Source organism: Schistocerca serialis, chromosome 4 (assembly GCF_023864345.2).
Source record: "Schistocerca serialis cubense isolate TAMUIC-IGC-003099 chromosome 4, iqSchSeri2.2, whole genome shotgun sequence".
Lineage (NCBI taxonomy): Eukaryota > Metazoa > Arthropoda > Insecta > Orthoptera > Acrididae > Schistocerca > Schistocerca serialis.
The window spans coordinates 471,048,337-471,074,122 of record NC_064641.1 but is presented as its reverse complement, the minus strand read 5'-3'; the positions used below and the strand labels follow the sequence as shown (position 1 = coordinate 471,074,122).

At 43.1% G+C, this 25,786-nt stretch overlaps 2 protein-coding genes across 3 annotated transcripts in view; one reads left to right on the top strand and one right to left on the bottom strand.

Annotated features, from left to right (window-relative positions):
* LOC126475135 (uncharacterized) overlaps nucleotides 1–12,316 on the top strand; it is a 74,352-nt gene extending 62,036 nt beyond the window's left edge. Inside the window, exon 2 of the mRNA XM_050102732.1 lies at nucleotides 10,968–12,316. Within this exon, the coding sequence (XP_049958689.1) occupies nucleotides 10,968–11,446 (479 nt within the window). The 3' untranslated portion in view covers nucleotides 11,447–12,316. The remainder of the gene's footprint in view (nucleotides 1–10,967) is intronic.
* Nucleotides 1–25,786, bottom strand: part of LOC126475134 (BTB/POZ domain-containing protein 1-like) — a 472,458-nt gene that overhangs the window by 125,574 nt on the left and 321,098 nt on the right. For both annotated transcript variants that reach the window (XM_050102730.1, XM_050102731.1), the window contains exon 2: nucleotides 18,836–18,916. The gene's annotated coding sequence lies outside the window, so the exon portion shown is untranslated. The remainder of the gene's footprint in view (nucleotides 1–18,835; nucleotides 18,917–25,786) is intronic.

The window sequence follows — 25,786 nt, the reverse complement described above, 5'->3', positions numbered from 1 at the left end:
GTATAGCAATGAAAATATCTGCACGACAGAGCAAATGCAGAGCTATACGCAGCGTGTCTTCTACGGAAACAAACTTATTACATTTATTGATGGTACTTGCTGTTGGCAATAGTTGTTGGCTCTTAGCTATCGAATTTGCTTTTAGTACTGCTCGATTTGGTCTCGGATTTGTTTTTATGACAGTGTTGGCTGCAGAATAGCAGCGATCAGCATGGCTGGATTTGCTGATGAAGCTACGAGTATAATAAATAAACAAACACCGTCTGGATCACAACTTGTTATTACTATTGTTGTTGTTGTTGTTGTTGTGGTCTTCAGTCCTGAGACTGGTTTGATGCAGCTCTCCATGCTACTCTATCCTGTGCAAGCTTTTTCGTCTCCCAGTACCTACTGCAACCTACATCCTTCTGAATCTGCTTAGTGTATTCATCTCTTGGTCTCCCTCTACGATTTTTACCCTCCACGCTGCCCTCCAATACTAAATTGGTGATTCCTTGATGCCTCAGAACATGTCCTACCAACCGATCCCTTCTTCTGGTCAAGTTGTGCAACAAACTTCTCTTCTCCCCAATCCTATTCAATACTTCCTCATTAGTTATGTGATCTACCCATCTAATCTTCAGCATTCTTCTGTAGCACCACATTTCGAAAGCTTCTATTCTCTTCTTGTCCAAACTATTTATCGTCCATGTTTCACTTCCATACATGGCTACACTCCATGCGAATACTTTCAGAAATGACTTCCTGACACTTAAATCAATACTGGATGTTAACAGATTTCTCTTCTTTAGAAACGCTTTCCTTGCCATTGCCAGTCTACATTTTATATCCTCTCTACTTCGACCATCATCAGTTATTTTGCTCCCCAAATAGCAAAACTCCTTTACTACTTTAAGTGCCTCATTTCCTAATCTAATTCCCTCAGCATCACCCGACTTAATTAGACTACATTCCATTATCCTTGTTTTGCTTTTGTTGATGTTCATCTTATATCCTCCTTTCAAGACACTGTCCATTCCATTCAACTGCTCTTCCAAGTCCTTTGCTGTCTCTGACAGAATTACAATGTCATCGGCGAACCTCAAAGTTTTTATTTCTTCTCCATGAATTTTAATACCTACTCCTAATTTTTCTTTTGTTTCCTTTACTGCTTGCTCAATATACAGATTGAACAACATCGGGGAGAGGCTACAACCCTGTCTCACTCCCTTCCCAACCACTGCTTCCCTTTCATGTCCCTCGACTCTTATAACTGCCATCTGGTTTCTGTACAAATTGTAAATAGCCTTTCGCTCCCTGTATTTTACCCCTGCCACCTTCAGAATTTGAAAGAGAGTATTCCAATCAACATTGTCAAAAGCTTTCTCTAAGTCTACAAATGCTAGAAACGTAGGTTTGCCTTTCCTTAATCTTTCTTCTAAGATAAGTCGTAAGGTCAGTATGCCTCACGTGTTCCAGTGTTTCTACGGAATCCAAACTGATCTTCCCTGAGGTTGGCTTCTACAAGTTTTTCCATTCGTCTGTAAAGAATTCGTGTTAGTATTTTGCAGCTGTGACTTATGAAGCTGATAGTTCGGTAATTTTCACATCTGTCAACACCTGCTTTCTTTGGGATTGGAATTATTATATTCTTCTTGAAGTCTGAGGGTATTTAGCCTGTTTCATACATCTTGCTCACCAGATGGTAGAGTTTTGTCAGGACTGGCTCTCCCACGGCCGTCAGTAGTTCCAATGGAATATTGTCTACTCCGGGGGCCTTGTTTCGACTCAGGTCTTTCAGTGCTCTGTCAAACTCTTCACGCAGTATCATATCTCCCATTTCATCTTCATCTACATCCTCTTCCATTTCCATAATATTGTCCTCAAGTACATCGCCCTTGTATAGACCCTCTATATACTCCTTCCACCTTTCTGCTTTCCCTTCTTTGCTTAGAACTGGGTTTCCATCTGAGCTCTTGATATTCATACAAGTCGTTCTCTTATCTCCAAAGGTCTCTTTAATTTTCCTGTAGGCGGTATCTATCTTACCCCTAGTGAGATAGGCCTCTACATCCTTACATTTGTCCTCTAGCCATCCCTGCTTAGCCATTTTGCACTTCCTGTCGATCTCATTTTTGAGACGTTTGTATTCCTTTTTGCCTGTTTCACTTACTGCATTTTTATATTTTCTCCTTTCATCAAGTAAATTCAGTATTTCTTCTGTTACCCAAGGATTTCTACTAGCCCTCGTCTTTTTACCTACTTGATCCTCTGCTGCCTTCACTATTTCATCCCTCAAAGCTGCCCATTCTTCTTCTACTGTATTTCTTTCCCCCATTCCTGTCAATTGCTCCCTTATGCTCTCCCTGAATCTCTGTACAACCTCTGGTTCTTTTAGTTTATCCAGGTCCCATCTCCTTAAATTCCCACCTTTTTGCAGTTTCTTCAGTTTTAATCTACAGGTCATAACCAATAGATTGTGGTCAGAGTCCACATCTGCCCCTGGAAATGTCTTACAATTTAAAACCTGGTTCCTAAATCTCTGTCTTACCATTATATAATCTATCTGATACCTTTTAGTATCTCCAGGGTTCTTCCATGTATACAACCTTCTTTCATGATTCTTAAACCAAGTGTTAGTTATGAGTATGTTGTGCTCTGTGCAAAATTCTACAAGGCGGCTTCCTCTTTCATTTCTGTCCCCCAATCCATATTCACCTACTATGTTTCCTTCTCTCCCTTTTCCTACACTCGAATTCCAGTCACCCATGACTATTAAATTTTCGTCTCCCTTCACAATCTGAATAATTTCTTTTATTTCATCATACATTTCTTCAATTTCTTCATCATCTGCAGAGCTAGTTGGCATATAAACTTGTACTACTGTAGTAGGCATGGGCTTTGTGTCTATCTTGGCCACAATAATGCGTTCACTATGCTGTTTGTAGTAGCTTACCCGCATTCCTATTTTCCTATTCATTATTAAACCTACTCCTGCATTACCCCTATTTGATTTTGTGTTTATAACCCTGTAGTCACCTGACCAGAAGTTTTGTTCCTCCTGCCACCGAACTTCACTAATTCCCACTATATCTAACTTCAACCTATCCATTTCCCTTTTTAATTTTTCTAGCCTACCTGCCCGATTAAGGGATCTGACATTCCACGCTCCGATCCGTAGAACGCCAGTTTTCTTTCTCCTGATAACGACATCCTCTTGAGTAGTCCCCGCCCGGAGATCCGAATGGGGGACTATTTTACCTCCGGAATATTTTACCCTAGAGGACGCCAACATCATGTAATCATACAGTAAAGCTGCATGCCCTCGGGAAAAATTACGGCTGTAGTTTCCCCTTGCTTTCAGCCGTTCGCAGTACCAGCACAGCAAGGCCGTTTTGGTTATTGTTACAAGGCCAGATCAGTCAATCATCCAGACTGTTGCCCTTGCAACTACTGAAAAGGCTGCTGCCCCTCTTCAGGAACCACACGTTTGTCTGGCCTCTCAACAGATACCCCTCCGTTGTGGTTGCACCTACGGTACGGCTACCTGTATCGCTGAGGCACGCAAGCCTCCCCACCAACGGCAAGGTCCATGGTTCATGGGGGGTGTTATTACTAACTACCGGTTTTATCGGCGTTGCAGATTATCTTGAGTTCTAGATTGGATTAAAAAAAAGCAACAACAATAAAAGTATTTTCAGGAGGTGGTGTCCCATAGCTCTTATATATTTGAGAAATGTCACATTATAGCCTTGAAATGCTGATGAAATACTTTATATATACAACCACTTTCAGTCGTCTATCATCAGGTTCATAAACATATTCGCAGCATCATATTAGACGAAATATAAAATCGTTATCGTCAGGTGATAAAACCATGAATAATGCACTGTTATCATATAGTAAAATAAATTACGTAGTCAGTCTATAAAAATAGTTTTCTTTTCTGTAGGACTAACAGTTCCCGCGTTGCAGGGATTGGAAAAATCCCAGATTATTGAAAATTGTGTTTCAATGGTACAAAACGTTTGTTTTTAAATGGAGTGGGTTAACCACAAATATTAAATGTGTATACCACATATAAGTGAATTAGAAGACAGTATTAATGGATGAATTGTGTTCTGGGGTTGTTACGGACCGGAGCGAGAGGAGGGGGGGGGGGGGAGGGGAATAGACGCGTGAGGGTAGTCAGGTTGCCACATTGTAGTCATGAACCACTTTTCTCCTTTGTATGCCTGCGAACTGAAGAGTAAGCAAGCGATTTCCCACTCTCCGCAACACACTACGATACAAAAAGCCACTGCAATTATTTCTCGAAGTTAAAACGACCGTTCCGCAGCCCGCGTAATGAATCACTGACGACGTGGTGTGCAGACACTCCCAAAGGAGGGATTTATTTTCCATAAAGCGTGTTAAAACTACGCTGAATACAGGTGGGAGTTGTTAAGTGGATTTATAATAGTACAGCAAGAGAAGCACACAGATGGATTCTATGTAAATCTCTGCACGCTGTTCTACGCAGCTTGAGGGGAAATTGATTCTTAGTCATCCTGTACGGCAGCCGCAGCGATCTTCCAGGAAAGGCAACTTCTCCCACCACGAGGGCTGCTCTCTTTCCAGTTTACAGACAAACGATACTTCTCCAGCATTACCTGTTCTGTTCTCTTATGGAAATAGACCAAATAACTTCACTGATATTATGTTTGTATAGTGGACTTATTTTCAGGTTATTAAGTGAGAGCTAGTTTGCAGTTGTTAAGGGACCTTTACGTAAAATATGTGCCTATACCCAAAGGCTGAGAACTGTACAGGGTGTATCACCTAAAACTAGCATCGCAAATGTTGCAGAAATGGGAAGTGCTATTGATGTGCGGTGTGGACAGATTGGTTTGGTAGTTAGGGGCTCGTAATGTTAGCCAATCAACAGATTGTACTAATACTTAGGAAGTGTATTTTTCGTGCATATTTTAAATAGAATAATGTTTCTTTAAATTAACGAACTAAAAGTAGGCGAATTAGAATGTCAGTGGTGTTTGTTGCAGGATTATAAGGCGAATCGTTCACGAGATATCGTATTTTGAAAAGTTCCGCACCGACTGCTGCACACGTGCTAGCATGTCAGCAGAGGTGTTCGAGCAGGCTGCAGTAATACGTCGTTGCATATCATCGGATGTAGTAGGTATGTCCTCGTAGATTACGTCTTTCAGCTTTCACCCCAGAAAAAAAGTTGACGGGAATCTAATCCTGGGAACGGGCTACCCAAGGTACAGGTCCTCTGCATCCAGTCCAACGATTTGGAAACAATTCATGAAGACATGCTGTAGTACTTCGTGCTCTATACCCTATGGGCTGGATAGCCATCATGTTGGTACCGCAGGTTCCTTCTAGTCTGCAGAGGACCGTCTTCTAGCATCGTGGTAGATGGTCTGGTAGGAGGCACCGATACTTTTGCGAGTTCAGTATTCTATGAAACACAAGCCTATGAGATGCTGGTTCACTATACCACGCCACACGTTTGCACTCCATGGACGCTGACGTTCGACCTGACGAAGCCAAGGGGGCTTGTGAAAGGACCATATTTCGGCGGTTTGCCTGGCCATGGTTGGTAAATGTGGCTTCATCACTAAACAAGATATATGATACATCTGGAATATCCTGTCTTAACGCCCATGTACAGAAGTTAACACGATTCTCTTAATCGCTGCCGAGCAGCTCTTGATAAAGAGAGATGTGATAGGGATGGAAACTATGTCGATGGAGAATGCGTAGCACACTTGTCTGACCCATGTCTGATCCATGCAACCATTCCTCGTGCGATTGCGCGGGAGCTAATGTGCGGATCAGCTGCAACGGCAGCAAGAACGTTGATTTTTCCCCTCTTCTGTTGTGTAGGTGTTACACTACCACTTTCACGTAACTGTTTGAAGAGGTTGGTAACTAACTGCCGAGTTGGTTGACATCTATTGGGATATCTTGCCGCATATATCGTAAAAAAACGAAATGCATTCTTCTTACACTCTCCATATATCATGAGTATGTCGGCTTTTCCTGCTCTGGTAAAACCCAACGTCCACTCATAGTCCATTGCTTGGACCGTCACACTGACTAACAGGTCGCAATGGACTCAAGTAAAACACAAGCACACTGGACGGAAACGTACCAACACCGTACCTAGCATCTATGCAGGTTTAATGGCACAAACAAATGTCGGTTTGCACAAAATTAAACTTTCTAAGTATTATTACAATCTGGTTATTGGTTAACAATACGAGCCCATGACTATCAATCCGTTCTGTGAAACCCGCACATTAATGGCACTTTCCATTTCCGCAATATCTGCAGTGCAAGTTTTAGGTGATTTACCCTGTATAATTTGTGTGATATTGTCAGTGACACATGTCGTGTTGGCGGGGAAGGGATTGGACTGGTAAATGTGACATATTGCTGCGGTCTGTCGTTGACAGCATATTGTAACGGCTTGTAACCGTGTTGCAGCCACTTGGTGGTGTATTAATGAATGACCAGTAAGTTACTACATTTCCCTTGCCATTAATTGTGTTGCTGGTAGAAGGCATAGATCTCTTCCATTCTGGAACTGCTGGCACTTGTAGAGTGGGCTGCAATGAGCGGAGCCGCTTACCACACAACCACAGCATATCTTGCAAGGTGCTTGTGAATATGCCGGAAGGAATAGGACTGCTAATGTTTAAATCTACAACAGTAATCAGCTGTGGTGCATTGCTTGAATTGTGTTGAAATATCCGATGTTCCATAACACCTAGGTGACCTACTTCTGTTAAAGAGCGGCGAACGTAACTCTGTGAGCCCCTTTAGATGTCAGGAGAGTCGAGGCTGTGATGCATTTGATACCTACAAGCTTCGAAAAGTATTCTAGCCATTGATAGTGGAGCCAATGAAATCGATCTTGTCGAATACATATTGACAGCACGTTACACGGGGAGCAGGCTCCTCCGTGTGGCAGACACTTGACAGCTCCAGCTGTAGGGCTTTTTTTTGCATAATAGCTCACTTAATAACTGCAAATAAATACTCAGTAAACTAAGAATAACTCTGCTATTTAAACAAGATCTCAGTGAAGTTATTTTATCTATTCAGTGAGAGAACTGGACAGGAAATAATGGGGAGATATAATCTGTCTATAAATTAAAATCCGAGCAGCACGCGTTTTGGGGAAGTTGCCTTTCTCGGAAGAACTACAGCTGACATACAGGACGACTGAAATCTATTTTCTTTCTAACTGTGTAGAACAGTGTGCAGAGACTTACGTAATGTCTGCCCTTATGAGTTTCTTGCGTTAGTATTAATAGAAATTCATATCTGTTTACCATGTAGTGTTAAGGCACTCTGTGGAAAATAACACCCAGGGCATGTCTGCAATATGTCACCAGTGATTCACAAAAGAGTGGTGGATAATCTGATGTATTGGTATCCTGAATAAACCTAATCTGCTTTCAGAAAAAAGTGTTGCATTACCTACTGAACAGCCCTCTTATTAAACTTCTGGTGCTGCTAAATGTTTGTTTATAGTTGGAAACCGCGAACTTTACCGTTTCCGGTGCAGATCCATGATCGAATTAGAAGACGTCGATAACGCTCTTGCTTTATCACGCGTGCATGACTACATCACGTGTGCCAGCAGATGCTACTCTTATTTCCAGCACAGGTTACAACTTGTGCCCCAGATATGATAACAGCTCTATTCTAAGAGTCATCTCTCGAATAAAGATAAATAAAACAGGAAAATTCTTTTCAGTTCCTCAAGTAGATACACAACTCAACAGATAGGGATACTAGGAATGTACTCGGATGAGCAGTGGTCATACTCAAGGTCCATTGACCACGAGAGCTGTCTTCTATTGACAGAGTAGTTTTATCTCACTAATTGTGAATACTCCCATCCTCTGTTATATCAGATTACAATATGAAAGGATTTGTTCGTTAATGTAATCATTTTACTTAGTAATAGTTTAATCAAGAACTTAACGGAATTTTTCCGTATTTGGTCATTGTTATAATAATAATAATAATAATAATAATAATAATAGATAATATGAATACTCTCGAGGTTACAGTTAGTCTATTGACATTTACAGGAGGGAGACGAAAGGAAAAATAAAAATCATATGGGAGCGAGCTAGTGGTCATGAAAAAATAAGAATCTGAAAGAACGCAAGCGACGAGATGATGAAGGCTAAGCGGTGAAAGGAAGTAAAAGTTTTGAGATGATACGAGGGGCGTTTAGTAAGTAGTGCAGTGGTCGTGTGTTTGTGAGCTGTGCTTGTGTCAATCTGTGTGCTTTCTGCTTCAAAGAAGGCGTTTCGGCTGAAAGCTAAAATTTAGAGCAGTTTTTTTGTTGTGTCTGTCTGCGACTCAACCTCTCCTCCGCATGGTGAGTAGAAATCAATTCTTTTCATAATACTGTTGTTATTTTATCGTGGACTTTTTATTACTCTTTTGTGCGTTCTGTCATCTATCTTCCTCTTCACATGTCCTAATTAATATATTATACGCGAATTAATAGATTTAAATGTGTTTCTTCTTTACCATTTACTATACTTCATGGTTATATTTATTTAGGAGTTTCGATGGTCATCAGTATTCAAAAACATTAATTTGAGAGTTTAAGAATCGATGTTCCAATATCGATAGTGAAGTGTTAGAGACAAAATATTGCCTTTGGTGGCGACAAAAACCCAGGCTACTTTTTTCCATAATGAATAAATTTTTCAACATTTAAACGAATGTTTTTGTGGCCATGTCTGATAACGGCATAACGCAGTGCAACTCTTTTGCGTCTTGATAATGATATTTGGTTTGTGGGACGCCCAACTGCGCGGTCATCAGCGCCCATACAGTCCCAATTTTTACACAGTCCAATTTTTTCACAGTCTAATCTAGTCACTGTCAAGAATGATGAGAAATGATGAGGACAACACAAACACCCAGTCCCCGGGCAGAGAAAAATCTGTGAAACCAGAGTCAGCAATGCTAGCCACTAGACCACGAGCTGCGGACTTTTGTGACTTGGTTGTATTCATGTCGGGTCTCCAGCCGGAACATATCGTCATCTGGACACAATATTTCGGTGGTCCACGTAGCCGCCATGTTCAGGGGAATAGGCCGGCGCACTATCTCGCCGGAACTGAAATCAAACACTTTTTTTCCCTCTATTGTAATTCAGTGTTCCATCTGGGGTGGGCTGGCAGCAGCATATGCGCTGCTCTTCAGCTGAAAGACATTTATGACACAATAGAAGACATTTAAAATAACGTAAAGGAGAAAATATGGCGTACATAGATATAAAAAGGGGGAACCATTATGGAAGAGAACAGACAAAAAGGGGGCGACTGTAAAATGGAGATAAAAACCGTAAAAAGTAGCGCACACAGAAAACGCACTCTGGGACAGTTAAAAGAACGCTAGATGGAATATGCCCGGAGCATAAAAGTATCGATGGACAGCGTAGCACAGAACAATCACTGACAGTAATACTATGTACAAGTCCAGCACACAATTAAAATCACAGCTCTTGACGTCACGGGAGAACAGTACCAAACACAACACTGATGACGATGAGCAAACCGACAGGATCTGCCAGTGGCATGGAGACGAGGGAGGAGGGGAAGAGGGGTGGAGAGGGGGGAGACGGGTGGGGGCGCGCCCAAGAGGGCCGGCGAGGGCGGGACTTTTATTGATAAAAATATATGTCACATATTCCATAATTTTTTCGGGACTGTATCCGGGATATTATTACCTCTTGTACCGGCATTTCAGGTGTCAATCTTTCAGCCATTCTCAAGGCGCGTCATTTGCAAGATTTTTAAAGTACTTTACATTGTCGAACAAAAATGCGTGCGTCAAAGATAACAGTGTTGGCAACAAGAGTATCGGTCATAGATTAAATCTGATAAGTCTAGGAGTAAAACAAAGCAACCATAGAGTCAGCGAATCCACAGTGATTAGTATTTGGTTGATTACTGTAGGTGGCATCGGTTGGAATGTCAGGCATTGAAATGGATTACGGGAGAGTTAAGATACTGGCCCCCAGTATCATCCTACTAGGATTCAGTGGTAAAGGAAGCTGTGGAAATACAATTTGCAGACAACGTGCTCAAGCAAGGAGAGAATATCCATCTCGAAAAATCATGGAAACATCTCATTTCACGTCTGCGTTCTCAAACGAAATAATGTTATAGGTCTTCATTGCCCGTCAGTCCAACATGCTATCCATAATAATCAACCACATACTTCGTAAACAATGTCTATTCGCTGATTCTGCATATTTTTGACGCGTGCACGTTTACTCTACAGCGTAAGGTTTTTTTTAAAACCTCGCAAGCGATTCACTTTGAGAATGGCTGAAAGGTTTTCAGTCGACATATCGGTACAAGAGTTAATGATAATCCCGAATCCCGAATGCACTCTCGAAAAATGATGGAATATTCAGTCCTCTAGAAAACTTGAAGTAACAAATGTTTAATATATTTTATGTTAACCGGCTTTGATTCCACAATGAACTGTTGTACACAGTGACTGTAAGTGACTGTAGAGACACCGTAGCCTAAGATAAGGAAGGATAGTAACACAGGAGGTAGTCGTAATCCCACTGGATTTTTCTTACACTTGCATATCCAGATTTCAGCTATAAATAGCCATTTTGAGTATATTTGAGTGAGCTACATGTCATCTTATGACTTTACGCCATAGTATATATTCATAACGTAATAAGATTTGAGATCGACTGTTATCGTCCATAGACGTTTAGACGTCAGTGATGATACCTAAATCAGCATCGATGATTAGCCGACATCGCACATCTGTATATAGTCTCCAAACCACTGCCTCTCCCGCCGGCACATAGATTTTTCGTTCCAGTGCTCTTGGATTGCTTATGTCCACTTCTGCAAGTCAAAACGCTACCTCGATGAAACCATTCCTTACGAGTAATTAACAAAACATTTTCGCAGGGCGGTTGCGGGTGTCGGCGCTGGATCTGGAAGCTCGGAGGCAGCACGTGGAGCAGGGGGCGTGTCCGCCGGCTGGAGGAATGCGATGCAGCCGGAAGCTGGCGTGGTGTGGCCCGTTCTGGGCTCGGCGCGTTATTTCGGACGTCGCGGCGGCCTTATCCGGACACGCGGGCCACCTGCAGCGCCGCCGGATACCCGACACCAGCGCCGCCCTCTCCCGCGCTGCTCATCTGGCCAGACGACCGGGAGACGCTGCTCTGCGTCGGATATCGGGTGTGGTAGTACAAGTGTTCCAGACAAATGGTTTAGTTTCCTTCAAAACAGCGCACAATCCACTGCAGAGCGGAGATATTCTGGAACAAATCCCCCATTTTGGCCTTTCTCCCAACAGTCGTGATTCCACAAGGTGTGCAAGACAACTTCCATTTTCCTTGGAAGGTAGAAGAGAAGCACAAATTCTGTCCCGAGAGGGCCGGTAGTATCGGGAAGTGTTGCAGATAGGAAGAGAATCCAGCAACGCTTTGCCACTAACATTGCCAAATCTATCTACATCTATCTACATCTACACCCATACTCTGCAAGCCACCTGACGGTGTGTGGTGGAGGGTACCTTGAGTACCTCTATCGGTTCTCCCTTCTATTCCAGTCTCGTATTGTTCGTGGAAAGAAAGACTGTCGCGTATGCATCTGTGTGGGCTCTAATCTCTCTGATTTTATCCTCATGGTCTCTTCGCGATATATACGTAGGAGGGAGCAATATACTGGTTGACTCCTCGGTGAAGGTATGTTCTCGAAACTTCAACAAAAGCCCGTTCCGACCTACTGAGCGTCTCTCCTGCAGAGTCTTCCACTGGAGTATATCTATCATCTCCGTAACGCTTTCGCGATTACTAAATGATCCTGTAACGACGCGCGCTGCTCTCCGTTGGATCTTCTCTATCTCTTCTATCAACCCTATCTGGTACGGATCCCACACTGGTGAGCAATATTCAAGCAGTGGGCGAACAAGTGTGCTGTAACCTACTTCCTTTGTTTTCGGATTGCATTTCCTTAGGATTCTTCCAATGAATCTCAGTCTGGCATCTGCTTCACCGACGATCAACTTTATATGATCATTCCATTTTAAATCACTCCTAAATCCTTCTCCCAGATAATTTATGGAATTGACTGCTTCCAGTTGCAGACCTGCTATATTGTAGTTAAATGATAAAGGATCTTTCTTTCTGTGTATTTGCAGCACATTACACTTGTCTACACTGAGATTCAGTTGCCATTCCCTGCACCATGCGTCAATTTGTTGCAGATCCTCCTGCATTTCAGTACAATTTTCCATTGTTACAACCTCTCGATATACTACAGCATCATCCGCAAAAAGCCTCACTGAACTTCCGATGTTATCCAAAAGGTCATTTATTTATATTGTGAATAGCAACGGCACATCTGAAATTACTCTTACTTCGGAAGACTTCTCTCCATTGAGAATGACATGCTGCGTTCTGTTATCTAGGAACTATTGGTCTGATAGTCCATATGCTCTTACTTTGTTCATTAAACGACTGTCGGGAACTGTATCGAACGCCTTGCGGAAATCAAGAAACATGGCATCTACCTGGGAACCCGTGTCTATGGCCTCTGAGTCTCGTGGACGAATAGAGCGAGCTGGGTTTCACACGATCGTCTTTTTCGAAACCCACGCTGATTCCTACAGAGTAGATTTCTAGACTCCAGAAAAGTCGTTATACTCGAACATAATACGTGTTCCAAAATTCTAAAACTGATAGACGTTAGAGATATAGGTCTATAGTTCTGCACATCTGTTCGACGTCCCTTCTAGAAAACGGGGATGACCTGTGCCGTTTTCCAATCCTTTGGAACGCTACGCTCTTCTAGTCATTAACAGGCCAACCACGTGAACCTACGGGGCAGAGGCCAGGAAAAACAGAAAAAGAAGTTTAGACAGTATTGCAACCAAGATAGTAACACAGCAAAACAACTTATATGTCCCATTTTGAAAAATGCAGAATAAAGTGCTCGCATAGGTCAACACTTCAAAAGCTTGAAATTTTTACTAATTTTTATGAAATATCCACTGCTGTTATTGAATGAACAACGCGATTTAAGTAACAAAACGGTTTTCTGATTTGTATGATATCTATTTTCCCTGTTTTTTCCTCTTTTCACTTCGTTGCGGTTTCTTTTCCTGCCGGCTCGGACTTCTGTAATAGTAGCTTCGTCCATCAGTTCTTTCAGGCAAGCAATTTGGTGTGCATTTGCGAAAGATAGCTAATAGCTTGCTACTCGCGGACCGCGTCCAACTTCTAGAACATATCTAACTTACATACAGCAGCAGTTAAGCAATTAATTACTAGTATTCACTTTGAGAAGACTTAATAAATTTTACTTTGTGTTTATTTGTAATACTATATTTGCGAATTAGGAGTTACGAGCTTTATATTACTACGTGATTAACGGCGAACTTCAATCCCAACAATCGGAGTGCATATATGTTAACATTGTGGACGCTCTCCAAGTCTCTTCGGTTGCCGAGTTCCTAAGTAACGTGTTCAAGCTCGTGTACTTGTGTATAGACGTTTCAAAAATGGTTCAAATGGCTCTGAGCACTATGGGACTTAACTTCGGAGGTCATCAGTCCCCTAGGACTTAGAACTACTTAAACATAACTAAGGATATCACACACATCCATGCCCAATGCAGGATTCGAACCTGCGACCGTAGCGGTCGCGCGGTTCCAGACCGTAGCGCCAAGAGCCGCTCAGCCACTTCGGCCGGCTATAGACGTTTGATCTATAATTTAGTTTCCTAGTATTTTACTATTTCATCCACATTCCTCTTCCTGATGTTGACGTGGTAATAGTTCTAAGTCGATAATGATACCACTTGTGTGAACTGTGGCTGAAATGCAGGGCGAGCATTAATAAAACCGACAAACTGAAGGGACGGATTCCTGACTGGAAATGGAGGAAACAGGTCCTATGACCACGTGTCCAGAGATGAACGCTGTGCGTGCAGCGATAAAAAATCGTCCTATAACACAGTACAGAACTGCATCGCAGACTCGTCACAACAGATGTTCACATTGCCCTCCATGGGATACAATATCATACAGGAAACACATAAGCGTACTTTGGCTTACACCATGTTGGCGGGACATTTGCCTGGAGCTTGTAGTAGGGTTTGTCCCAATATCTTGTAGAGCCCGGGCCCCCAGATCTGGTGCACGCACAGTTCGACGCCACCCTACACGTTCGTCTGTCTGGAAGGACCCGTCCTCACACAAACGTCCAAAATGTTGTGTGATGTGACGTGGTTGGTGTCTGTGATGGTCCTTGTTTTGGTATAGCCATGCTGCCTTTCGTCCATTTCCATCTGCTTGGCCGTACACAACACCATCTCGGCTTGTTCCCCACATGAATGCCAGACCCTTCTGCTCCTTACCGTATGCTGCTTCAATCAGATAGCCTGCAACACTCAAGGAATACACGGTAAGCGGTTAGTGAAACTTTCATTCGTCAGCGCCATCTACCTTGACCACGCTTCATTTCCGGACCTTTTCTCCTCCATTTCCACTCAGGATTTCGCCCCTGCAGTTTGTCAGCTTTATTAACGTTCAGCTTTTTCCATCGTGCACAAACTCTAGGGCTTGATCGATGAGAGGATACGGAAGGAACAAAAAATGAAATGAAATGAGCGTATGGCGTCGTTGGCCGGGAGGCTCCATCCGGGGAAGTTTGGCCGCCAAGTGCAAGTCTTCAGTCGACGCCACATTCGCCGACTTGCGCGCTGGTGATGAGGATGAAATGGTGATGAGGACAACACAACACTCAGTCCCTGAGCGGAGAAAATCTCCAACCCGGCTGGGAATCGAATCCGGGCCCGCCTGCATGGGAGGCAAGCACGTTACCACCCAGCTAAGCAGGCGGACGATACGGAACAAAAAAGGTCTAATGAACTTTTGTCCGGAAATAAATGGTTTTCATGCTTCAGACCCTTTATTCAATCCTACATTGTTACAGAGACTGCGGTCTAATATGCTCTGTACCACGCAGCCAAATTTACAGTACGTGTTGAAAATGATTTCTATGTGCCTCAATGGAAGCGTGTACGCGCCGTAGCATGTTCTGTCTCACACGTTCACTTAGGCCACGCTGCATCCAAAGTTTCAAAGGCAGCATGAATACGTTGCTCCACTGCCTCCACATCTGGAATGGCTCTGCATACACGATATTTTTGAGATGGCCCCATAACCAGAAATTGCACGGGTTGAGTTCCGATGAATTAGCAGGCCATGCAACTGGACACCCTCGTCCGATTCATCGATCAGGGAAGACACGACTGAGATGCGTCCGGACGTTGTAAGTAGGCTGTTTAGGTTTTTATGTTGGTAGCGCCACGTATGGCTCTGTGTGAAAATCACTGGCTGTGCTGTGTGCAGTCTGTAGCTGGTTGGCATTGTTGGAATATTCGCTATTGTAGTGTTGGGTAGTTGGATGTTAACAGCGCGTAGCGTTGCGCAGTTGGAGGTGAGCCGCCAGCAGTGGTGCATGTGGGGAGAGAGATGGCGGATTTTTGAGAGCGGATGATCTGGACGTGTGTCCATCAGAGACAGTAAATTTGTAAGACTGGATGTCAGGAACTGATATATAATGACTTTTGAACACTATTAAGGTAAATACAGTTTGTTCTCTATCAAAATCTTTTATCTGCTAAGGATGCCTATCAGTAGTTAGTGCCTTCAGTAGTTAGAATCTTTTATTTAGCTGGCAGTATTGACGCTCGCTGTATTGCAGTAGTTTGAGTAACGAAGATTTTTGTGAGGTAAGTGATTTATGAAAGGTGTTATTGTTAGTCAGGGCCATTATTTTTTTTGGGATTATTGAAAGTCAGATTGCGTTGCGGTAAAAATATTGTGTGTCAGTTTAGTGTTGATCAGGACAAGGAACGAGCGAAATGTCTGTGTACGTTCATTTCTACTCAGCGGTTTGAAAATCAAATAACGTAAGGGGTATCCAAGCACAGTAATCCATAAATTTTTCTAAAGTAATGTTTCAACGTTAACGGCGAAGTGGGCTGGAGCACCATCATGTAGCAGCCACATATTCCTTCGAATCATCAATATCACTTATTCCAGCATAGGAGGCAAAGTCACACGCAAGAAACGCCGATAGTTCCGGCCTGTTAGGCGACGTGGGAGGAAGACTGGTCCTAAAATACGGTCGCCAAATATCCCAGCCCACACGTTCCGGCTGCACTGATTCTGATGATTCGCTGTCACCGTACCATGGGGGTTCTGTATACTATCCCACAGATGACTGTTATGGAAGTTGAAGATACCACTCCGCGTGAAGGTGGTCTCATCTGGAAATAGGATGGATGGCGCAGATCCCGGAATCGTGGTTGCCTGGTGAAGAAACCAGTGACAAAACTGTTCCCGATGTGGAAAATCTGTCGCTAGTAAGCCCTACACAAGCTGTAAGTGATAAGGGTAGTAACAATTGTCATGGAGAATGTTGCACACGGTCATCTGGCACACCCTGTACTGGCAGCCCAACAGCTGGTACTGACATGGAGGTCGCCTTCCACAGTGTTAATCACATTTTCCTCCATGTCTGGTGTCCGAACATTTGTGGTACGTCCATCACGATTTTCTGCTTTTGTCTCAGACAAACGGCGAAACACTGTTGTAAACATTGAATCCTGTGGTTGTTATTGGCGGGGATAGGTCTCCTGATAAAACATCGGTGCCCGCTGCCCGTTGCCATTTGCCTTTCCGTAAGTAAACACCATGCCGGCAAGCTCTCGATTCGAATACGGAATCATTGTATACAACGTTGTAGCACATCCACTACAAGGTGAGTCAGCAAGAGAAGTGAATCGACACAACATTACCAACTACTAGTCAGGAGAGGGCCCTAGGGCATGACGTATGAGGAACAGTACCACCCTCTAGAAGAAAATCATGCATACTGTAACTGTGGTTGCTTGGTACAGCGCACATTAGACCGCAGTCTCTGTAGCAAAGTATGATTGAGTAAATGGTCTCTAGCATGGAAACCATGCATTCCCGGATACGAGTTCATTAGACCTTTTTTGTTCCATATCCTCTCATCGATCAATCCCTAGAGTTTGTACATGGTGGAAAAAATCACCCTGTACGGGATGAGTTTGCTAATTGAGGAAAAAGTGGAGAAAACGTCCCCTGAGAGGATAAGTAACACATCCGTCATATGGAAATGTGGCTGGAAATACGTTCCGAGGGAGGTACAAAAATTTGGTGGTGGGGGTAAAAGATCTTTGACAGTCACCCCGGCATCAGCAAGACGGATGTGGCCCACCGGCAGGGGCTTTGCCAGACGACCGTGTGGAACATTCCTCACAACAACTGCCACTCTACGTATCACTTACAACGTGTGCAGGCCTCATTATCTTCAGATTTGTGCCCTCGGCGATAGTTTTGACACTGGTTTATTCAACAAGGCACCACGGTGCTGCAATTTCTGTCATCCACCGTACTCAAAAACTGGACTACCATTACGAGGGGCGGTGTCGTCAACCTTTACAACACACATATGTCTGCTACAGAGAATTCACGTGGTATAGTGGTAGTGGATCTTCAGCATCAATTCAGCCGGGGATTATTGGCGACCGCCTCGTGGGACTATTCACCTTGCACAAGCTTCACAGACGAGGCGTGTCTGCGGTTCCTGTCTCCGCTGCTGGATGACGTGCCTTTGTTGGTACGAAGGGTGACGTGGCTACCACATGATGATGCTCCGGCTCAGTACCCTCTTGAATGTCGAGCTACAACGCTTGTACAGACAACACTCCCACCAGCCCGGTGTATTGTCAAGTGTGCTTTCCATCAGTGAAACCTACCCTTTTGACCTTCAAGTGGTTTACTCTAATGGAACACATTCGTTGTCATATGTCCACATTACCCTTTTTCCCTCTTAGAGATTACGGATCGCTTCCTGTACTTTTCCCTCTTTAGCAAAATCAACCTACACAATAAAAAAAATATGACAAGGCGATCACTGTGTTTCCCTAAGGCAATATGTCAATTCTACCTGAGTACCAGTGGATCTGGGAAGACGTAATTCCTGTAAGACTATCAACGGAATTACCACATTTGTTAATCACAGTGTAAGTAGGCTGTTTAGGTTTTCTTACTGTATGAAAATCACTGGCTGTGCTGTGTACAGTCTGTGGCTAGTTTGCATTGTTGTCTGCCATTGTAGTTTTGGGCAGCGGCAGCTGGATGTGAACAGCGTTGCGCAGTTGGAGGTGAGCCGCCAGCAGTGGTGGATGTGGGGAGAGGTGGGGTTTTGAAATTTGTCATGGACTATTAAGGTAAATACATTGTTTGTTCTCTATTAAAATCTTTCATTTGCTAACTATGCCTATCAGTAGTTAGTGCCTTCAGTAGTTTGAATCTTTTATTTAGCTGGCAGTAGTGGCGCTAACTTTATTGCAGTAGCTCGAGTAACCAAGATTTTTGTGAGGTAAGTGATTTGTGAAACGTATAGGTTAATGTTAGTCAGGGCCATTCTTTTGTATGGATTTTTGAAAGTCAGATTGCGTTGCGCTAAAAATATTGTGTGTCAATTTAAGCACAGTCTTGTATAATTTTTCAAACAGGGGACGTTTCAACAGTAGTTATGTTCGATTTGAGCTGACTCAAGTCCGTTCCTACATTCCTGTCAAAGGAACACGTCTTTGAGATTGTCACAAATTGCGTCTAGCTTAGTATGCCGTCGGCTGTATAACCCGACATGACAAAGCGTACGTTTAGTGGCCTCGGGGTGCGACAGGAGAGTGAGACAGATGAAAGAACGACAGTGAAAACTCACCTCTGCGCCTAGCAGGACACCGCGGTCTGCGTCATGGCCCTCGCAGCTCGTCGTCGAGCCCGGCGGCCGTGCTTGGTGTACCTGCGAACAGAAAGGCAGGCGCTTACACAGCTGGAGCCACCGGCCGTGTACTGCCGGCTGATCTGCTGATCACTGGGTCGCTGTTTCAGGAACAGACTCCCAGTGACGTTAGTAAACGTAAGAGCAACACTGTCATATTGCATGCATCCCGCGGAGTGGAGTCACTGTGATGTGGAAAGAAGTCAGAGGTGAATATGTTATTTGAGATACAATAGAAAGAGTTTTAATATTACGTGTTAATATGAATTATACAGGGTGTTTCAAAAATAAATATCTATCGACACAAGAGTGAAGATAGAAACTTGGAATGAATTTTGATTTAAGAATTAGATAAGAAAGTTTCCACTTTCAAAACAACATTTCACGTTTACACATATATTTCACGTGCATGTACATGCAACCTAGCGATACGTTTTACAATTACTTTTACCTGTTATAAATTACAATGTGTCCAGTTAGTGCAATCACTGCTCTTGCTATGCAGCTTCGCAGTTCACTAAAGTGTGAGGGGCGATCGAAAAAAAAGTTTCCGTTCGAGGGCTATTCAGAACAGAATCTGCATGCTAATCAGGCAGACTCGACGTGGGTACCGAGACGATCATCCCACAGACGTACCAGGTTGAAGATGCCCGTTTGGTAAAACACCGTGTCGTTCTGTGTGAAGAAGTCCGTAACTGCCTGCTGCACATCCTCGCCTGACGGGAATCGTCAAGCCGTCAAGGCCTTTTTGAGAAACCGAAGGCGTGAAAATCACTTCGGGAGAGATCAAGACTACAGGGCAGTTGCCAAAGTGTCTCCCAATTGAGTTGGCGTAACTTGTGCGGTACAACATTAGCGGTATGAGGACCTGCATTATCACATGGCAGCAGCACCCTTTGGCGCACAATTCCACAACGGTGGTTCTCAATAGATATGCTGTCCCATAACCATTCTTCATTCTCCGATGGATGTCTACCAGGGTTTATCCTTCGGCAACCGAGAACACGAACGTCACACTAATCCGTTGCCTACATGTCGGTGCCTATGTTCCCGCATCGGAGCCGCGCTACATTGTACATATGCTGCAGCAACGTCCTCAAACGGAAACTTTTTGATCGCCCTTTATAGATGGAATCGAAGCCACGTAATGGACGGGCTCTTTCAGAAACAAAGAGAAACACAGTGACTTGCGGCGAGTTCGAGCCTAAAGGTGCAGTATGTGATCCGTGCGCCCCTTTCGGCTGAACCACTGTCGAGACTGCTCACTGTTATGCTATGCTCTTACATGCAGCTTTCAGTGCAGTGCTGCTCCGTCCTACTGAAATTTGTGCGTGTTCTCGTAAGTGTGGAAAAAGTCATATCTTCAGCATGTCCAGGTCCCTTATCTTCACGGGCTTGGCGTCTTAATTATTAGATTCGGCATTGTTGGTGGTAGAGGGTAGCCGGATGACCTTCCTGTTTCCATGCCCCCTCCCTCCCACCTTTCCTTCCTTGCCAGACTTTGGGTACCCCAACTATCTGCGTCTTGTGTTATCCAACGTCGAAGTGTGCGAGCGTTTTCTAAACATTTGCGTGGCGGGTCATGGGTACCAGCCCGATATTCACCCAGTCGGATGTGGGAAACAGGCTAAAAACTACATCAGGCTAGGCTGGCAAACCAGCCCTCGTCGTGAAACCGCCAGACGGATTTGGTTCGGGGAACGGCGCGTCTCCCCGAGTCTCTGTATTGGCGTGCTAACGAGTGCGGCTGATCAGGCAGGCAACATAGCCAGATATGTGATTCTTATTTTCCGCAAAAAAGGATAGTCTGTAAATCTTTCCCGGGAAACAGAGCGAAACGTAGGATTCTTTGGCGCGTCTGTCTCGCGCTCGACTTTATTGTGCATTCCCTTCATTCTTAAGCTGCGGCAGTCAACTTTTTCGCTTAAATGGAACGCAGCATCACTATTAAAACTAATCATGAAACGACATTGTTATCTTACATCTCCACACCTACAATGAATTCGCAAAAGTCTGCATGTCATTCATCGCCATCATGAAGGGCTCGAGAAAACTGAACTCTGTATGGTTTGAAACACAAACATCACCGCTAAACAAGCCAGACAAACGCATGAGCACTGTCTTACTCTAGGGTCGCACGATGGGAGACTTGTGTGAACTACATTTCAAAGTCCGCTGAACGCGTTCTACATCTTTGTGGAGCACACGGTGGCAACCTGTGGATTTATCCTTACATAAACAAAGTCTGTCTTTAGACAGCCGGTTTCATTCTCGAATGCTTTGAACTGTAGCGGTTCCACGTGTTGTACTCTCGACAAAAATCAGTCCTCTCTGTTGTAGCTGAATTGCAACTGTTAAAACGGAGAACACGAAACATCTTTTGCTGTTGTGCTGTTGCCACTTCGCACAGTGAATAATAAACGAGCAAATGACTGACCTACCTGCGCCTAGGAGACATTTAACGGCAGCCACATAAAATGGTAACTTACTTCGGTACGGAAGTTAAAATTTTCCTTAAGTTTCTATCTCTCTTGTTGTAGAAGTTTCGTGAAATAGGATAATTCTTTCTGAAACACCCTCTGCGACAGTCAACAGGAAAACTCTCCAACTATCTAAATTCGTTATGTTGCTCACAAGCCTTAAAATTTACTCTGGCAGAGTGCTGAACACGTGTGACTATTCATTTATGTGATTTCTTTTTGTACTAACACAAAGGCTTCGAAATCTCAGTTGCGCTTATTACGCAACTGGTAGTCCATTCACGCTCTGTATTTCACAAAAAGCGACGATGCTCTTCATTAAACAATTGACGTGAATATCTGCTAGGGACCCAAAGCAAATGTTGATTTGCTTCCTGAAGCTCATGAACATCTTGACAAGAAAACACACACACACACACACACACACACACACACACACACACACACACACAAGTGCGCGCTCGCTCGCTGGCAGCCTTAAGAAAAGGAAGATTATAAAGTCTAGCGTCCTGTCAACAAGGTCTCTACAACTGGAGATGGTTGGATAAGTATGGAAAAAAAAAAAATCAGCCCCGCTGTTGTTGAGCGTATCAGTGTCATACAAATATGAGCTATGTTGAAAGTTTCAAGTGTGTAGCTCATCGGGAAACGACAGTGGTAAATGCAGTACCCCCGTCACACAGAGCAAAGGAACATTCTCTGAGACAGTTCTCAATTTCGTATGAATAAAATATTCGAAGCATATTCTTTTATGAGATAGTTCCTTCTCACTGCTTCCCGCCCTTCTTGAGCGGGTTCTCGGTGTGTGTTGTCTGCCGTGTACGGCACAAAACGTACACCTAATGTTACTTTTCATTCAGCTTTGTCAAACACGCAAACTATCCAGTGTACAAATATGAAACTGGCGTCAGTGAGTTCAGGAAAAGTTGCATTACGTTTCGAATTCCTTCATGTGCAGCAACAAGTTATTAAAATTATTACGGACGGTTCATGAAAATGTATTTTCTTGCGATGTTACCGAATTTCTGACATGCGGGAAACTTTTTTATTATTACAGTCAGGTGAACACATTATGCGAACGAAATATTAAGATTGCATGACATTTTCGTCTACTCCAAACCAGAACTCCGTCAGAGTCTTCTAACAGAAGATAATTTTGGTTAAATACGACGCATGATGGTCTGCTCGCGTCTCAAGTACGTAAACGGACGCCCGTGAGGTTCATTACGAGAAACACATCGCTACGTTGGTGATAAACTAGTTATTAATTGTTCTGATCCGCCTTCTTATTTCTAACATAACAAAATATAACATTTATGCTGTGAGAAGGCATGATGATGAGCGGCAGGAAATACCAGTGACACAGTTGTTTGGTGTACACCTAAGTCTTGCCTACATCAGTCTGAAAACTAGGGTCTGCTAAACAGTAACAAAAATGTTTTAGTTTTCACTTCGTTTGAAAGGTAGCCACCTCTTCTTTCACGATTTTCTGGGAGGAAACTCTCCAGGAAAGTAATGTTTTTATTGTTAAACCCGTATAAACTTCTACAGTTTCTCCCTTCAGTATTCCTTCGGGCTACGTACTCGTATATCTTTTTTTCCCTCCAAAGCAACATAAATTTTACCATTGCTACCAAGAAGTCGGTAAAACTTAACCTCAGCAGAACTTTTTCAGATCGGAGTACGCTGAAAAGCTTGTTCCAGAAAACGTAGAATATTCTCTGCTTGTGAGAAGTTCCTCTAGTTTCATTCATACGAAATCGGAGAATGTTCTTTGTTTTGAGCAGCTTCACCATCCATTTACTCAGGCTGAGAACGTTCTCGGATGAAGTATACTCTCCTACTCACTTATTCATACAAACCTAAGAATGTTCTCCGAAAATTCGAGTATAAAGTATATTATCCGTGTTATTTATACGACCCAAAATTGCAATTTCATCCAGTTCTAAGCTATGTTGAAAGTTTCAAGTCTTTAGATCCTTGGGAAGTTAGTTTGAATTGCAAAATTTGTACCGAACAGACAGACAAAAGAGGAAGTTAATAAAAACGCGGTGAAATGTGACACATGTATGGAAAATGTGGTTGAAATTGTACCAGTCGTCCCTGAGTTATGCTTGTATATCACCTCTCTTCAAACTCATCACCAGCCATAAATGGTGCTAGCGGGTCTAGCTACTACAGTATTTTTTTTCAGTTTGCAAGTGATAGCTGTGCCCAGTTTGATGGATATCGATTGCTTCCTTCGTTACAGAAGTGTTCCTATAAATCGAATGAGTTGCCGCAGACCCTTTCTGCAGCAGGTAATTGTCGCACATTGTACCTGCAGGGGCTGTGATGCAATCTGATAAGCACAGCCATCGTGCATGAACTCCAACTGGACAGGCGTTACTCTGCGTTATGCCCCTTTGTCACACCGTTTTCTCCGACGCCCCCTCCTGTATTGAAGGTAGGTACTTCTTGCCAGTACACTATTGCATTCTCATTCATTCTTCGAGCTATGTCTAAAATTTCATGTTTCTGGCTAATCGAGAAGTTAGTTGATAATCAACTGCTAAATTGGTACCGAACAGACAGACAGACAAGGCAGCGACCTGATAAGAATGTGATAGAAGGCGCGCAGATGAAGGGGTCCTAGTGACAGCGTAAAGCTAAGTTAGTGTGGCTCTTACGTGGTGCGTAACGAAAGAAAATGTTTGTGGTGCTGAAAACGCTTGTTTGACCCTTACGAGATTTGAGTCCTTGTGCACAGTATTTACCTATCTGCCGCCCACTTTCAGTTGCAGTATTATTCCAGTTAGCAATGTGACAGACGTCGTGTCATTGTAACAGATCGAGGTACAAATTTTTGGTATTCAGAACTTTTAGTAAGAACAACTGACAGTATGAATGAACAATCAACCCGCTATTTAAGTGGCTTGACTTACCGAAATCAGAAGAAATTAGAATGCGATATACTGGAACACTACTCAAATAAATATACTTATAAGTAAATACTAGTATTAGAGAAAATAGGAAAGAAGACAAATAAATATACAATACTGTAACCGCAGATGCAAATTATCTATGTAACATTCCAATACACAACATGAACATATAATTTTTTACATATTTATATACATATGTTTGTGCTTGATTTCCACTGTAAATAGCTATCAAAGAACAAAAAGTATATTAAGAAAAAATAAAAATTCCACTACTGTTTTCCCACTATTTGTCGAGTACTCAGGATACATTTGAGACAAGCATCAGTGTGTAATGTGGTGTTTGCTTGTATTGTAAGGAGTGGATACAGGGACATAATGAAGAGAAAGCATAAAGCCCTGTTCCCAAATGAAGCGTATTCTTTACAAACAACGGCACTGGTGATGCCAGTCTCAACAAAGTCGAATGGTGACACACCGTGACCGTCAGTAATATCTCACGCTCTTCCTCTGAGAGACACTACGAAGAAGAATTGGATTCTATCGATAAAAGTAGTTAAAAATCATGCTTCTGTAAATTTTACTACGCAACTTCTTCTCATCTTATAACAATACAGTTCCCAATTGATTCTCTCTGGCTAGCAGATTACGATGTTATCTTGGTATAATGTTTCACTTTGGCAGGTGGGCCGTTCTAGTGATGTTTCTTCATTTTCAGTATATTTGTAACCACTGCAAGTATGAAAGGCATGTGCGACATATACACTGTAACATTACGGGAGTGATTAATGTGAAAATATATGCAGCTTAATTGAAAGGGACAAGCAGTTTCATCGATGAAGATAATAATGGCTGTGATTCCAGAATACATGATAATTCAGACAGTCCTCTTGGCAGTGCTTAGAGTCATATTTGGTTAACAATAACGGAGTAAGTATGGGCCCATCTTTTCGAAAGTACAAATTATTCCCTTTCTTTAACAACAATTGTGTACTTGCAAAAAGGCGAATGCATCCGTAATCCATTATTATTTCCGGCAAGCACGGGATCTGAGCTCAAAATTCCATTTGGTTAACGCCGATGGCATTGCGTCTGCCATGCAGTGTTGCATAAACCAACTAGCGTCAGGCGAACCTGGGCCACTGCGTTCAAGTCTGTTGCTTTCCAGTATGTCGGCACCTTCCACAGGTGGTGATCCTTTTTTTGTCTGACTGCAAGGTACACTTCTAAGAAAATTAACGAATACCAGAATTATTTCTGTCTGGTTATTAGGTGGTTTCGTAAAAAGAAGAGAACATAAAAAAGCAACCAGAAAAGGGGAAAAAGAGAAATGATAGTAGCACATTTGGAGGCATCAGAATCCACATATGACACCTACATCTCCAGGAAGCAAGAAATCCCTCCGTGGCAATGTACCATACAAGGCACGTAAACTGCTGGTCATGTACCTCAGCGAGTCATGTTCTGATATTTTCATTTTAAAATTACTC